Raw genomic sequence first — 17,508 nt, 5'->3', positions numbered from 1 at the left:
CTTCGTGAGCCTCGTGTGTATGTACAGAGTAAATGTGCGAACAGTTTTATACATTCAGCGTATCCCTCTTTATCGTAATACGGTTTAATACTTCCATCACGGAAAGTGCTACAAACATCCACAATCTGATTCTCAAACAAATCTCCTCTAGCGTCGATCTGCCCGCGCTACCAGCGACTCCATCAATGCCACCAATTCCAAGGTTACCGGTGAATAACTCGCATAGTAGCTGGAGCCGATTACGTTGGAATTATTTCAGCCAATGTAATACGAATCATTGCGCAACACGCGATGCTATTCCGTTACTTTCTCCAAGCCAGCACTCAACTAGCTGTACTGTCGATCGATGAAAGTGACAGTCTGTCCTAACACGCTAACTATACACGTTTAAATCACTCGTCGAAATCAGTAGAAACAAGCAGTATACTAAAAAATAGTGAAAAGTTATGAGAAATTTCTTACATTTCGTGCTTATCATAGATTCGAGATAAAGTGGCGTACGGTGATCGAGTTATTCAAATGTAATCGTGCTATGCTAATGACAGCTGACCTAGAAACTGGTAAATTTCAAGGTTATCGATCTGACAACGCGTTTCTTCGAGATTATGGAGCAATTTTCTTCGAAATTGCCTGAGAATTTTTGTGAAACGATTCCAAATGAATATCGTTGAAAAAATGAAAATTCTTTTTTCGGAGTGAAAGACAGAATGACACGACGATAATACGAATTCTGAGAACTGATATCGTTGAAAGATGATAAAAACTTGTAGCGATCGGTGAAGAAAGTGACCGAGTTATGAGAACCGGTCTTTTTAATCCAAACTCGAGAGGATGGAGGAAAATAATTGAATCATATATGCTTCTGTTGCGAAAGTGCTGATGACCTCGGTAAGCTTGCAATATGTATATTTAAAAATGTTTTAGAACCTTTAAATAGGGAAGACGGAAGAAAGCATACGAATATTCGATGTTTTAATAATTTTACTCAGGTAACTAATAATCCAAGCTTCCGGTTTTCAAACTCTGAATTTATAAGCTTCGCTTTACTACCGAAACTAGTTTTCTCGGTTGATCCTTCTTCGATCGAAGAATGCAAAAGCAAATAATCGATTCTTAGACTGTAGTAGAAGTGTTAGTAACCTCGGTAAACTTCCTGTTTGGAAACTGTTTAGAATTCTTAAGTAGCGTTTTACTATCGGGCTTGGTAATCTACGGTCGATCTTGCTGATTTAAACCAGAGAAGACAGAAAATCAGTGAATTTTGCTTGTTTTCGTAACAAAAGTGCTAGCAACTCTGATAAACTTCCAGTCTACGAAGATTAAACAAATTTTTAAACAGACTTCTACCATTGAAATTGATTACTTTTACTCGATCTCTTTAACTCAAACGTAGAAACATGACAGAAGAAGATGAAAGACACGAATAATTCCTGAATACTTTCGTGATAGAACTGCCTTAACAGATATTTCTCTATGGATGCTGATTATTTTCAATAGACCTTTCTTCGAGCGTCAGAAAGACGGAGAAACCGATTCGTTCTAATTGTTAGAACCTCGTATTCGTTTGAAAATAATCTTGGAATAATAAAATTACATTTTACGATCTTATTTCAAGAACTTCAAGTTTTTATCGCGTTCCTTTAGAAAAATTAAACGCTGAATAATAGTCGCGTAGGGTTCATAGTGCGGTTTACCCTGTTCGATCTAGCGAAGTATACGCAAGTTAAACAAGGTGATAGTTAAACAAGGTGGCATACATAGCGATGTATCGAAGTCAAGGAGAACCAGAAACAGCTGAGCATGTCCCTTTTTCATTTTAGATTTTGATTCACCTCGTTTCGTCGGTTGAACAATGTTCCACTGACATTTGACATTAAAACTGCGCATAATTTCTTCATCGTTCTATTAAAAACGAAGTACTAGGAACCTCTGGAGCAAACGAAAACGAACAACTGTCACAAAACATTCCGTTTCCAACTACCCCTAGCAGACTGTTAGATTCTTGACACGTCAATCTCAAACACCGCGCTTCGAGATCGTATTAAATAACGACGTATGTATTAAAAAATAACGTTAAAAGGTGACGGACAAAAAGCCACCTTCGGTGTAATTTCCATCTCTGTTTTTCCGACGACACGTGGTAAAACACGGTTATCAGTATGCTTTATATCAAAGCTTTTCTCAATTTTTTCTCTTTGCTTTTCTTAGTTTCTTAGTTAGAAGTTTCTTATTTTTTTTAAAGATCACGCACATCCGGTCATTCATTCTTTTCACTTTTCTCATTATTCGTAAATATAAACGAAGCAATTACAGTAGAATTCCATTTATTCGAACAATTTATACGACTGCAGTTCGTATAACAGCAGCTTACTAAAATTTCATTGGGATAAACGGACTCGTGTAAAATCAAGTTGCATCGAAATCAGCGGAGAGGCAACTTCGCATGAAATTCTTTTCTGCATTCTGTACAAAGACACCGGTTACCCAATCTTTCATCTCGCACAATTTGGCACATCTCAATTCGCTTTTAGGTTGCTTTCACGCTTCATCAAACTCATCCAACGGCCCAACATTTCCATCAGCCTCTCTAACACGCTTCTATATACCTCCACCTAAAACCATATCCACCCTGCGTCGCACAACGTCTCCCCTCGAAACCTCAAGACACGGTCGCATAGCCAAGCAGCCTCGAAACGACCCTCGAAACGTTCGCCACGCGCTTTTACGCCGGCCAGATAAGCAGAACACTGTAAAACGAGTGTATGAATCCCCCCAACACGGTCGAAATACACGAAGGAAAGAGAGAAACGGAGCGCGAAACGCAGCGCCGGCCGTGACGACAGGAGCGAGACGGTGAGCCATGAGAATAGCCGTGGAGAATCGTTTCCGTTTCCCCTCCTCGAGCAACGTCGACCACGCTGCCTCTCAGAGTATATTTCAGAGAGAGCGTTTAAGAGTGTTCGCGCCAATTGTTCGTGGCGAGACTGGCCGTGCAGACCAGCTGTTATAGCCGCGTCTCCGCTCCGTCTCTGCTGATCCATCGATCACCTACTCATCGATCCCTCGTTCGATCATCGTGGTCATGAGCTGGAGCGTTTGAGCGCGTGAGTAATACCTTTGTGTAGCCGCTAGTTTAGTTCTCTTTGTTTAGTGGATTGTGACGGTGAGTACCGATCGAAGTTGGTTTGTTTCTCGAGTGATTAGTATACGTACGAAGCTACGAAATCGGTATCACACGATTTTGGATAATGGAGTTTTTCAAACGTGCATTGCGAATAATGGATTTCGCTTGATCGGATCCGGTGCAGGTGTACTTGGACGGTTTGTTGTTTATGTTGAGGTTATTAGATGTATAACGAGAGAGACGCGTGGATAAATTATAAGGTAGAAAATATATTTGAAATACGGAAGTGAAAAAGATACAAAAGTTGAAATAATAATATGAGCTGGTCCAGATCCGCACGCTAGCAGTGTTACTCTATAACTGAAAAACCCTGAAGCCAACGTCGCCTTTCGACTGTTTATGACCTGCGTTCGTCGCAGTCTTTTGTCTATGCGCTGTCGATGGCTTCGATGCTTTAGAAAGCTAAAAGGACCAGATGTAGAGTTTTCTTAAAAGCAGTGACCTTCAACAGTTTATGACAGTGACAGGAATCGCAAAGTATTACACATAAAGTTACGTAATGAGTATTATATGTATGGATCGTGATTTGATAGCGGCATTTTCGTAGGGTAGATCGTGGATTCGGTGCAGATGCACTTCGATGGTTTATTATTTACAAGAGTGAGCAAAAATTTTGAAAGCGTGTATTATCTCTGCACGCTTTTCTTTGCCACGCGTATTGCGATTAATGGATATCGTTAGAATTTGGTTTTTATCATGGAGCGAGTAGATGCCGTCTTTGCTATATGGATCGTGATGGATGAATAGAGTCTGCGTTTGGTTCACTTTTGGTAAAAGCGAATTAAGTTACCAAGCGCTATCTTGCCAAAGTAACCCATTTCTCTGAGAAGAATGGATATTGATTTGAATTTTATCTCGAATGAAATGGAACACCGATGTAATTAAAAATTTACATATGTACGATATAGTATGTATCTATATATAGTATACTATGAATTCATAAGTCTATTTATAACTCATCGGTAAAATCTGCCAGTATACCGGCATATTACAAGTTAGAAATTATAATATCAAATGGAATGAATAATACGTGTATTTACCTCTAAGGTTGAATGAATTAACAAGGGTATTATTATCTTGTTTTTCTTAATTCGTAAATACTTTTTTTAATCTCGATCGTAGCTAATAAATTATGCTCGCCGATGACAATGTTTTCATTTTGCAATCGACCTGGCGAATACGAATATCTTTATTTCCGAGTACACTATCGATCGTATTGTGAAATATCTCTGTTGTCCTTTATCAAACATACGCATAAATGTAATACATGCAATACATTGTCGTTTGTCAAACAGGCAGCATTGCATCTGCACTCTCGTTTTTATTTACAATTCTTCGAACAGCACGTGACGCGAATACTCGCTCATTTCGCTGTCTTTCTTCAATATTTTTCCTCGTTTAGCTTATACTATTCCGTAACTGCCTCTAATTCTTTCTTTTTTTTTTTTTTTTCATCCTTTTAGAAAGTATATTCTTCGAGTACGTACGTAGTTGCACGAGTCTCTTTTGTTGCATATTAACATATCAAATATTTACTAAATCTCTCTGTTCTCAGTTTTATATTTAATAAACAAAACTTCGATACTAGAATACTGTAAACTAAAGCTAAGACCGAAAATATTTTTAGTTTTGAACTTTCTATACTCGGTAATTAGATTCAAATGATCCGTATTTCGGCAAAAATGTTTTACTCTCGTATTTTACATTCAGTCCGTGAGACACATAGATACGTCTCGACAAGAGATCGTGTTGTATTTATTTGTAATCAAACAATTTCTACAAGAACAGTAGACTTTTGTTAACACGCGTGTCGTCTGATCGACAGAAGAAATTGAGCAAACACAAAAGACAAACTATTGATCTTCCACTCATCGATTAATCCAACATTCTCAACTCCTTATCGGTGAAATCACGATAGACGTTTAGACTAGAACACAGATTAAATCTGTACAATTACTTTCTCTTGTTATCGATCGGTAATCAGCATCGGATAAATAAATTTTTTCTAATTACGCCATTATTCTCTGATCTTATCGCAAAGAGTAGTGCGACCGTTGTCAACAAACGAAGAAAATACGTCGTACATATGTATGTATGGCGCAATAGTCTGAAACCATTTACGACGCTGATTTGGTAACGATAATTAATCATAAAATATTAATTATTTCGCTATCGATCGATATTTCTAACACATTTCGCGCTAAACACACGTCTTACCCATATAATCATTCGACCACCGATTATGCAAAATTCTTGTATTTCGATCTAAAAATACTTTTGAAGAACTGCCACGACTGGAAAAATAATTAATATCGAACAAAAGCAAGACATTAAACATTCCTGAGAAATAACAATATATCTCATGTAACGTGTAGCATCTTTAAAAACGTAACATTTCCGACTGGTAGGTGAGCTAAACTTCTGCACATATTTAGAGATTATTAGAGAGTGTTTCGCTAACATTCGAGTAGTCCGGTATTTGCACAATCTCATAGCATTGCGATAAGACGAGCAGAAACATCGTATGCTTCTCGATTTTACGCAAAGTGTATACACTTACTCGTTTTACACGATTCATGCGTCAGACGTTTGAAACGATCATTCGGTGTTATCGCTTTTACAGCGAGACGATAACGCTGTCGAGTATTATGCACGAATAACGACGTCGCTAATCGGCTCTGTCAACTATCGAGAGATCGCAATTGATTTTAATGGATCGACACAGGTCGATAAAACGGTCGACGACTAAAACACAGACGCGGACTTTGCTTCTGAACAAAAATAACTTTTGTCTGTCGCCATTGATAATTAGAAATTGAGCATTCTATGGAGATCGATACGATGGCAAGGAGATTTTCTTATCGAAAATTCGACTATACAGAATGAATCTTGAAACTGGGACACAAAGGAAGAGCGCGTGGTTACTCAAAATCTGATCTGAATATGATCGAACTTTCTCCAACGTTTAACCGAATGTATTATAATTTGTCCAATAACAAATTGAATTCCAGTTGAATTATGCATGAAGTGACAACTAAATTTGCCATCTTTCGAATCTGTCCGTATATTTTGAATCAAAAGAGATCCACTTCTACCGAGAAATACCGAGAAATTGGCAAAATATTACGATTCGAACGTGGAATACATATTTCAATGAAAAATTATTACCTTCGTAATTTCAATAAACGATGTTACTTGAAAATATATCAAGTTCGCAAACTATAGTTGCCAATGTATAATTCGCTGTCAGACTTTTAACAACAATTGTAATTTTCCAAGGAATGTCCACGTCACCGAACGATCTTGCGTTTACAATGTTTACATCACATCGACTCGACGAGCATTCTTCGTCGTGGGACAGGTGGCCAACAGCGGAATAAAGAATTGAGAGTAGACATAACACCTGGTTCGAAAGGTCGATCGTCGGAAAGTGAAAGCGAACGTTCGCCATGCAATAGGTGAATATCACCAATAGCAGCATCCACCTACCAGCGTTGTGTTCGATCTCGTCTCAGTGTTCATTCACGCGTCACGAGAAAAGGAACGAATTTCTTGGTGGGAATCCACCAGCTGACAAGTATAATCGAACCGATTTCGATGGAAGTCAGATAAGAAGCTTCCGTTCTGCTTAGTCGATCATTAGAGAAATTGGGGTGAATGAGGAAAGTTTGATCGTTCTGTGCTACGATTCGTGCGATGTTAGTAGAAATTGTTACACGGTTTTCACTTTTTCTAGATTCAATTTTAAATTTCTTCATGGAATATTTTTCGAAGTTTCTGATACTTTTAGGTTATCGATATTTATGCAAAGCGATGACTTTCGAATATCGTTCTGAGAATTTTTCGAGTCAAATTCGGTTTCGAATCCGCAATAACTTCAAACGTTTCGATAAAATCTCTTCCGAGCTTTAAGTGTTTTTCCGTCATCGATCGTTATCATCGAAAAACGGTGGATAAATATCGTTCCGAGAGTTTGAATATTTTTCTGATTCCAAGTGTTTAACTATGAAGAAATTATACATCGTTGGTGATACTGTCGTAAATTACTTCGTGAAACTATGTGTTATATTTTAAGCGAAGAAGAAAGAATAGCGACGATTGTGTTGCCAAGGTACGATATGGTTGTGAATTTCGATTTCGAATTTCGAATTGACATCGTAGGTCGAAAATGCAACGAACGTTCGGTAATTGGGAAATTGAACGAAAGAATTGATTATAAAAATTATAGAACGACTGATGTAGATAAAAAGTGCATTGAAACAGTAATAATTTACAATTTCGTTACAGTTTAGAGTAGAGAAAAATTTCATTCATTTCACGATTGCTCGCAAGATATACTCTCACTCGTATACTAATTATGAAACCAATTAGGAGCCTTGCGTCCTCATTCATGGAATAATACCATCGTTTAAATTCGTTTTCGAGCAACAATTCGTCATCACGATGCTATTAACATTAACTCTTCAAATTTATAGAAAGTCTCACGAGACTCTGTACGTTTTCATTATTGTTTATTTTCCAGTAGCCATCAAATTCTTGAAATCCATCGGTCTTCGATCATAAATGTTCGAAATTCTCAAAATATATTCAAAAGTCGTTGCTTTCCTACACTGAACCTTAACGATCTAAAGATACTAAAAATTCACTTCTTATGACACTGTTATATCGACCCTCGATCAACGCAACGAAAATAATAAAATGTTCAAAAATCGACTCAGAGTTTACCAAGCATCGATAATCTAAAACTATTAAAACTTCGCGAAAACATCATCTACTCTTTACCACATTTTCGCAATCACCGTCAGCAAACTAAAGGTCCGCAGAGTTTCAAGAAATATTCAAAATCCATCTTTTTCTCGTATATTGTTTGTTACAAATTATCCTATTTACAAGAACGTACGATGCTTTGAACAACAATCTTAATAATCGTGACCGACAATCTTAATAATTACGTTGCAACTTCGTAATAAAGCGTCACGATGCTACCTACGTTCATGTAACATTTTTTCCTCGTTTCCGATCGTAGCGTACGCTGACACCGTTTGACGGGATAAAAATGAGACATCCTGTACATGTTTAAAATCGTCGAAAACACAGCCCGAAGAAGTGATCCGTAATTTTTCCAGAAACACAGAGGCGCACAAAGTAGCGCAGTGGGTCATTCACGTGCTGAACGGAGGTAAATCACCTGGCAGTCTCCTCGCGATCGATCATCTCGACTCGATTCGAATCGATTGTCTCACGACAACGAAACGTTAGATGCGCGCGGAGAAAGGCCTTAATGGCCAGATAGTCGCTTCGTACGTATCGTATGGAATATAAAGCGTACAGTGCAGCGGTTCGAGTCTAATTAATTTGTTTTTGATGAGTCGTCGCGGCCGGGGTATGCGGCCTGAAAAGCCGACGAATTAAGTCGAAACGAAAGGATGAATCATAGAACGTAGGAAGCGAACGAGGTTTCTGGATAATCGTGCTTGTCCCCGATTAGCCTTAATCGCGTGACTGATAATAGGACTCGCGTCGAAAATTCCCACTGGCAAGTGTGCACTATCTGTTATCCGCTATCTCGTCGTTTCGCTCTTTCCCCTTGTATAGGCGCTCGATGCAAGCACGGACGCGATCAGTTGCATGGAAAATTATTCCCGAGGTGCTACGGATCTTCGTTATCTTCTTTGTTCATTTCGCGGTCGAGTGTGTTTCTCTTCGATAGCAGAAGGAGGAAAATCGAATGGACGATACTTTGCAGATATTTTTGTGAGTCTTTTGCAGTCAGCGAAAGAGTTGATTTTAAGAAGATTGTTTTGAGTAGAGAACTGTTTTATTTTGGATGAATTTGCTTTGGGATCTCGCACGGAGAGTATTGTGTATTTATCTATTATGCGTTTCCATTTATTTTTGTTATCTTCTTACGTTCGATCGCGCAGACTATTTTCTGTTTGTTGAAAATGTAGATGATTCCTTTTGTTATTAGAGAAAATATTCTGCAAGATTTAAGAATAGAATCTTGGAAGTGTCTTTAATGTCAGTTAGGTCGGAGCGGTTACCTTATTTGCTTACGTTATTTCTTATCGCTAAAGCATAGATGATCTCTTTTTATCATATTCTTATTATTTTTCCATTAGTTCTTTTCCTTATTTCTTTAGATTTCTCTTATCTCATTATCGTCAACTATAATCAATCGAATTATTATCGATCTTTATCGCTGTTGGGAGTATACGTGATATTTCTTCGTTTTTAAGGACACAATACACAGGTACAACTATATCATTGTTAGGTAATGAATACAAGTAATACTGGTTTTCTAAAAAATTTTAATACACCTCCAGTTTCTTTGGAAAAATTAAATTTCAAATCTGAAAAACAAGAAAAATTCCTCGTCTCTGTCAGCTAGGTCTTTCTTCATCTCTAACCATGAATAATTTGAAACATTTTCATCCTATCGACTTGCAGAACTTGGCTTGGTCAAAGGATGATATTTACGGAAGAAAGGAAGAAAGGTCACTAAATCGTTATAACAAATTATAGAATTATCATTTTTCTTACAACAGTTATTTAAAAAAAAAAAAAAAAAGAAAGTCAAGCAACAGCAATATGAGTAAAACACGGGAAACAGTGTTATCGTACCGTGTTAAATATACACAATGGAACTACTGTTTTATGAACACTTTAAATACTAACGTTCTATCTTTCAAACTCTCGTTTCTCCATTATGTGCTCCTAATGAACCGGGTCACGAATAAAGTATCCATATATCAACTAATAGAACTTCCCATGCCATACTTGTCATCCGGCATAAAACTTTGTAGCGACTTTTATTGAATCTACTTCCACGACAAAAGTTATAAAAGTCTTCTAACGTAAAATCTGTTTACTGGGGAAGAATAGTGAAGATTTTCCTCGTTGAATAGTGGTATTTTTGGACGTGCTTTTCAGCATCAATTTAAGATGATGTATAGTACAATAGAATTTCTTATTGCGGTATTTTTGAAACCTTTTGTTAAATGATGTCTATTTAAAGGTTTGAGAACAGTGAATTTCATTTGTCACTGCCATTCTGTAAATCTTATTATTCTACAATGAAAATTGTATTATTCTATTTTTAAAAGCCTCTTGTGTATTAATATTTAACGGTTTGTCGCTGTCATATGTTAAATCTTCGAAAAAGCTTTTATTATTTCATCCGAAGAATCTTCTGTATCGATATTTAAAAGTAATAAATTTATATCGCTATTTTTATTCTTCGAATCCTCGAAAAGGATCAAATATAGAAGAATAATCAAACAGACGACTTGTCGATATAATTAAGAGGTATGGATATTTCCTGTGAGATCGGAATAATTAGAAAGGTTATAGACATTGCAGAAATTATAATTTGCAACGGTTTTACTATCAGAAAGATAAAATCACTGCATCTTATTCCATTAAGATTGGACTGCGTCCAAAGATCGAGCGTTTTCTGTCATCTGGAATTACTCATAAGCTTCCACTTACTAAAATAGAAAAATCAACCCACCATATCATGCTGAAACGTCGAAAGAACATATTTCTGTGATCCTGGAACTGAAATTCGCTGAAATTAAAATTCCTGTTCATCGGAATGGTCACGTTAAAAATATCAGAGAAGGAACAATCTATTCTTCAAAAAATGTTCTTACACGAATCTTTGTATTATTTCTACCGATGGAAATTCTGCCGAAAAAGTTGATCAATTTTACCATAGAAAATTATTAATAATGGAAACATCGACGGTAGAAGATCATCAATTTGATGAGAGGAAATTGTCGAGTGATTCGTGATATGTATATTTTGATAAGAGCGTTGTGTCGGCTGCCTCGCGTGATAATGATTATCAAAACAAAGGATCATTCGTGCATTATACGATATGTAATTTCATGGAAGCTATCCTTTGTTCGCTATATCCTCTTGTCTCTACGAATCTGTTTTATTCTGTATTTCATATGTAATTTTACGTGACATAAAATAATCAGATCACAAAGATGAAAAATATTGCTACAAAAATATCATGCTATATTCATAATATACATTATGTTATGTTTATCTATTAAAATCAATTTTTAGGTCAAAAGAGATTATTCAATTTTCATATTCATTATTTATTCTCGTTATTATCGAAGAGATTATTTAAATTTCAATTAAATTTTGCGTCAACAAAGCGTCTGTACGCTTTGCAATCAGTACATCCATTGTCCAAGATATTACTAATTTTAAATACCGTAGATTAAAAATGTTGTTGCAATGGAACTTCAAATTTATGTACAACTTTATCTTCGCAATTAACTAGTATATACATTTCAAAAACCTTTGATAAAACATCTATCAATATACTATTTTGTACAAAGATAGGAATAATTAGAATGCTAAAAGTCTCAGTTTTATCCATTCACGTGTTCTATTTTAAAATAATTGCACTTGAACTCTTATCTGAAGCTACAAGATAAATGTTTCGGACTGCAAGCAAGAGGATATCTCTGACGCTTGAGAAATGAAGACTCTGGAGGGATTAGTGTGACTAAATGGTAGCGACGACTGTGTGTGTAAATGTGTTTAAGAGGGTGTCTTTCCAAGGGCGATGAACAAGAAGAGGGTGAAACCAAATGGTTTCGTATTTAAAGAGTATGCATTTAAAGAAACTACGTTACACGTTTGCTAAACCGCAAGTTTATTTGAGATACGTAGAAACTACTTTATTTTATTACATTAAATTTATTACATTAAATTTATTACATTGAATCTTTTAGTGGTTAGAAACGAGTTAATTTGCTTTTTATCAAACGATTAATCTGGGAGAATTTTCTTTAAATATTAGTTTAATCACTTTCATCTGACGAAACCTTGTCTTCACATATACATGAGTTTTGTCAAAAGTTCGTGGAAACGTGACAAGTTTACCATTCGGTATTTCAACTTTCACGATCCTCTTCCTCTCGGAGAAGAACCTAAGCGTGGTTCTTGAGACAGCTAATAGGCATTCTTGCTTCGACACATTCCGGGTAGTCATGATATCTGTCGAAAGTCCTCTTATAACCTTCAACTTCTTCTGTAGAAATGGAAACCTTTCAAAGCAGCAAGAAATTTCTTCCAACGAAGAGAGCTCCGTGGGACGTATAAATATTCCATCTCGCTCCTTAAAATTTAAACGAGTAAGGAAATGTCCTTAATGTTATCAAAATGATAGTAAATGTGTTATGAAAATTGTTTTCAGTATCTTTTACATTATTTCTTAATATCTTTATAGTACAATTCCTTCTTATAGATTTACATATATGTCGGAGATGAAAGGACATCGGGGCCTTTCTTTTGGAACGTTTGGCAAGGTCCCCGATACTTTTTATCATAGTTGCACTTAAATAGTAAAGCTGAGAAATAGTTGGCTTGGGCTCGAAGTGACACAACGAGTCGTTGAACGTAGCCACGGTCACGGGAGGGACGTGTACCTAACAGAGCTACGGAGTAATTAAATAGCTCTTCTCAAAAACAAAGATTGACCCGAGGGGTACAAAGAGGTACGGAGAGGAGTATTATAAGGGCAGTTCCACTTGGACTGAGATTTAGTCAGATAAGTTCTACTTGTACCGTGGACAAGTACGTCGAGACACACCCGAATCGTGGATCAGTAAGTCGAATACGACTTTGACTTTAGGCAGAAATCGCATTCGTCATCCCGTTGACCGTGGATTCGTTATGGAACCTAAATTCATTGCCATCAACATCGCGATTATCTAATCGCCGCTATTACTCGTTAAACTCTGTAATAATTACATTTGTATCAGCAAAATATCATATAACTACGCGTAATAATATACGTGAAATTTTCTGCACGAGTTTTATTCGCGTAAAATGTTTTCTTGCGAATTCGCGCGTAAAAAAGCAATTAGGCAATCGAACAATAACGTACACGAAAAAATATCTGCAAAATCTTGTTTATGCAGCTTGCGCATCTTATTACAACGGTCGACGATCGCGAGTTAATGCTATTTCAACATCCCAATTTGCATACGCGATACAAACAAATCATGCGTTTAAATCAAAGTTCACCTACTTTCTTTCGCGCATTTTCTTTCAAATCATTGATGTCGTTACTCAGATACGATCGATATGTCGAATGTGCGTTAATATTCTATGTCGAAACAAGATTCGTATAACGAGTTAAGTACGACTTGGAAGCGAGGAAATGGAAAAAGAATTCTGTTCTGGTGGTATGCTCGCTTATCGCTGAATGGACGATAATATTAAGCAAGTTGAAACAGTGATTGAAAACAGTGGTTTGTTTGATTTCAGCGCGATCAGACTGGCGGCAGAGAAAAGCTGAATGGAGGCACCGGCAGTTGGACGCTTTAGAATCCTTGCGTTGTTGACGATATGGCTTGTCCAGCTTGCGGTGCCCGGCGCCATCGCGTCTTACAGCATCGGGGTGGGCAGAGCAGATGCTACTGGACCCGCCGCTGAAATTGTTTTTGTAAGTATCGTACGAAAGTATCATGTTCGAACAAGCATTTACCATAGAAATTATAATATGCTGAAATTACAAGATACTCGTTACTGGAGAGCGAATTTATATTTTTGCGCGCGTCATTAAAGAAATAGAACCTAAATAAACATCCTGTTTATCCTCCAACTATTACGAATAGTATTTTACTTTGGATATTTCGTACATGCTTGCACGTTATACGCATTATATCTTTGCACGTTCAATTCAATTTTATAGAAAGAAAGATAATTCCCATTCGACGGATATCGTTGCGTTGGAACGGAGTTGAGCAATAAACAACCGGGAGGAACGACGCAGAGTCGTGTTCCTTGTATTCGTACAGTGGTTCACGGGGATTGTTTGTTTTCTAGATGGGCTACGCGAAGATCGATCAAAAAGGATCAGGAATCCATCTTCGAACATTCTCGCGCGCATTCATCATCGACGATGGCGAGGAGAGGTTCGTCTTCGTCAGCGTGGATAGCGCCATGATAGGAAACGGCGTTCGTCAAACGGTAATCCCTCTTGCATCTTTTCATCTTCGTTCTTTGATACAATTAGAAAAATAACTAGAAATTTTCTGTCATTTTTCGAACACAAAGTTCGCAAATCAGATCTATCGTTTTATCTAATTAATTATATCTATCCGCATCTTTCATCCTTTTATCGACGATAACTAAAGATGTTGAGATAGATAAGCAATATAGTACGATTGAAAATGTTTTCCATCGAGATATTGTTCGATAGTAATTTAAAAATAAATTCGATTTAAAATCGATAATAATTAAAAAATGATTTCTAAGGGGATATTAATGAGTGCTTGTTTAAATCGAAATTATTTATTAGAAAGAGTTATCTTATTAGATTATTTCTCTTTGTTTTTCATTTTGTGTATTTGTGTTTGTATATGCAAGGTATCCTAGTAATCGTAGCGTAATTAACAAGGGGAGATTCTACGTGAAAAAATAAGTGAGAAACGTAGAATAAAATTTCTTTATGCGACGCTTCGCTTTCAATTCATTTCAAAGTGTTCTACTCGGAAATAAAGTTTCAATAATTTTTACTTATTGGATTTATACAAGTTGTAAAAGTTTGTGTTCCTGATAAAATATGTTGGTTGTTACAGGTGTTGCAGAATCTTGAAAAAGAGTTTGGCAGCCTGTACACAGAGAAAAATGTGATGATCAGTGCAACTCACTCGCACTCCACACCCGGTGGATTCATGTTGCACATGTTGTTCGATATTACGACGTTCGGTTTCGTTCAAGAGACCTTCGATGCTATGGTCAAGGGAATCACGAAGGTAATTTCTCCGGATTAAAAATACCTACGTTGATAAATTTTACATATTATAGAAACACGTCAATTTTTCATTCTCCTTATACTTAACTATGAACCTTCAAATGATCAAATTCAATTTACAATCTTGAGGAATGAAACGAGAAAATTAAAAAACTAATGTTATAACACATATTATAATAGATTTGTATTTCTTACATTAATAAATGCTTTATCATACGATCATCTAATCGATAAATATCGTATGAATATTACAGAGTATTCAACGTGCCCACTATGCCATAGTTCCAGGCAGAATATTCATCACCCATGGCGAAGTTCATGGTGTGAACATTAATAGAAGTCCATCCGCTTATCTGAACAATCCAAAAGCAGAGAGAGACAAGTAAATGTCCATATTTTAACGATTAAATCATTTTTTCCCTTTCCACGCATTTCTTCGATTTCGTTAACGATTAAATTTATTTTGCGATGTAATAGGTACAAGCACGATGTGGATAAGATTATGACACAAATACAATTTGTCGGAGCTGGCAACAAGCGATTGGGTGTAATTAATTGGTTCGCGATCCATCCAACTAGTATGAATAATACTAATCATCTATTGTCCAGTGATAATGTTGGCTATGCCTCGATTCTTTTCGAGAAAATTATGAATAACGATTCGTTGCCTGGCAAGGTAAGGGTTTTAAGTATTAAAGTTAATTATTAATTTGGAAATAATTTTGATGCCATATTAATTCGGTGTGGAATATCATTAAGCTACTTAGGAAAATTAAGAATTCATTCGTCTATTGCTTAGCTAGTTTTTAGATAAATTTCTAAGGATACTACGAGGCATATTTAGCAATGGTTTCTCAGTTAGTTTAATTTCTCAGATATATAAGAAGACATTGTGGTAAAGTGATTATTATTAACTTTTTCTCGATTCAAGTTGCATTTGGTATTTTTTAATCAATAGATTCATACCCGATAATCTTGTTTCAAGAGTGACAAATAATATAATTTCTCAATTCCTATCCTCTTATATTTCCGTAATAAATTGTGTTAGAAAGAAACAACGTTCATTCGTCATTTTTATCCAATTAAATTATAAAACGAAGAAAGATATGGTTTATACCTTAAAGCCCACAAGAAAACATAATCTCGAGGGTTATAAAGGGATTATCCTCATTATACATTGCGTTATGTTCGTTGTGTATATGTAAATATACACGTTGCCTAATTCTATTAATCGTTCAATTTATATCTACAACATTTAAATAATTTAGAGTTTATCTAAAATGTATTTCAAATTGACGATAAATATTACGGATATATCTTGTTAAAAATTTCCTAATATATTGAACCCGTAGAATGTCGACCTATCGTATTTGCGGAATAGAGAGAAAGAAGAAGAGAATATGTAACGACAGAACAAGAAATACATACAAATATGATAAATTCAGAGCACAGCTATATTGTAAATAAACATAATCACCCTTAGCGAATTTCACAGGTTATCTGTATGAAAGACACGCAGTTTATCTCGGAATGTTGGATCGTTCGTATGGTTTCCATACTATAAGCCATAAGAAAATTCTGTTACAAAATTTCACAAAATTCGTAAAGTGTACGATTCTTAAATTTATTAATATCTACTAAATTTACAATTACAACGATTATAAAAATTACTCTTACAATTGAAAAATACGACGGGACAATTTTTCTTGAATCGCCGATTTTTATGTTGATTGGTGGTTGCAAAGAACTATTTCTGCATAGCATATAGGTAGTCGAACTAACAGCCTATTGTAAATTTAAATTTATAAAACTTTGTAAAAACGATAAGGATGCAACTCATTTTATACCAATTAGCAATTATACCAATTTTCAATAAGGTTTCTAAAATTGAATTTTAGGATCAGTTTCATATAAAAGACATAAAAATGTGATTTATATTTTTCTATCGTCATCTTCAATTATACTTGCGAGTAATATTCCAAAATTTCTATTAATTACAGCTCATGCAGTTAATTACTGTTTGTAATCAGCCGCGATCAGAATACAAAATTGTATCAATCTCTAAAATTATTCTGTCCAAATTGACAATTTCCATTCTCTCTTTCTTTTTCTTTATGATTTCGTGAGTCCAAGTAATTACGTTAATACGAAACAAGAATACAATTGTGGATTTTGCGAGGAGTTGTAACACAAATTCCTTGAAATCAGGGCCAATTCGTAGCAGCTTTCGCCTCCAGCAATCTTGGCGATGTTTCACCAAACACACGTGGCCCGAAATGTGAATTTTCTGGCGATAACTGTTCCGAGCAATACACTTGCCCCAGAAAAAAGGAAATGTGTTTTGCTTCTGGCCCAGGAAAGGACATGTTCGAGAGCACCAGTATCATTGCCAACAAGATCTTCAAAGAATCATGGGTAAGTCATTTTTATTATACACTTTTCTTATTCTTTATAGGTGTAATTTTTTTATTTGATGGCATTTCACCTTCCAATATTAAAAATTTTATTACGATGTTCTGGGAATTTTCCTCGT

At 35.9% G+C, this 17,508-nt stretch overlaps 1 protein-coding gene across 5 annotated transcripts in view; it reads left to right on the top strand.

Annotated features, from left to right (window-relative positions):
* LOC122570409 (neutral ceramidase) overlaps window positions 1-17,508 on the top strand; it is a 139,739-nt gene that overhangs the window by 91,122 nt on the left and 31,109 nt on the right. Inside the window, exons 1-8 of one of the 5 annotated variants that reach the window (XM_043732682.1) lie at window positions 8,815-8,938; window positions 12,249-12,345; window positions 13,484-13,661; window positions 14,045-14,188; window positions 14,800-14,976; window positions 15,230-15,357; window positions 15,453-15,651; window positions 17,184-17,390. In XM_043732682.1, coding sequence (XP_043588617.1) covers window positions 13,515-13,661; window positions 14,045-14,188; window positions 14,800-14,976; window positions 15,230-15,357; window positions 15,453-15,651; window positions 17,184-17,390 — 1,002 coding nt within the window. In that variant the 5' untranslated portion in view covers window positions 8,815-8,938; window positions 12,249-12,345; window positions 13,484-13,514. Of the gene's footprint in view, window positions 1-2,947; window positions 3,105-8,786; window positions 8,939-12,248; window positions 12,346-13,377; window positions 13,402-13,483; window positions 13,662-14,044; window positions 14,189-14,799; window positions 14,977-15,229; window positions 15,358-15,452; window positions 15,652-17,183; window positions 17,391-17,508 lie in introns of those variants that run through there. The other 4 variants (XM_043732680.1, XM_043732681.1, XM_043732684.1 and 1 more) reach the window with 4 other exon arrangements.

The sequence above is a fragment of the Bombus pyrosoma genome, linkage group LG8 (assembly GCF_014825855.1).
Source record: "Bombus pyrosoma isolate SC7728 linkage group LG8, ASM1482585v1, whole genome shotgun sequence".
Taxonomy (NCBI): Eukaryota; Metazoa; Arthropoda; class Insecta; order Hymenoptera; family Apidae; genus Bombus; species Bombus pyrosoma.
Note: the sequence above shows the minus strand (reverse complement) of the source record. Positions and strands in the feature narration are given on the sequence as shown.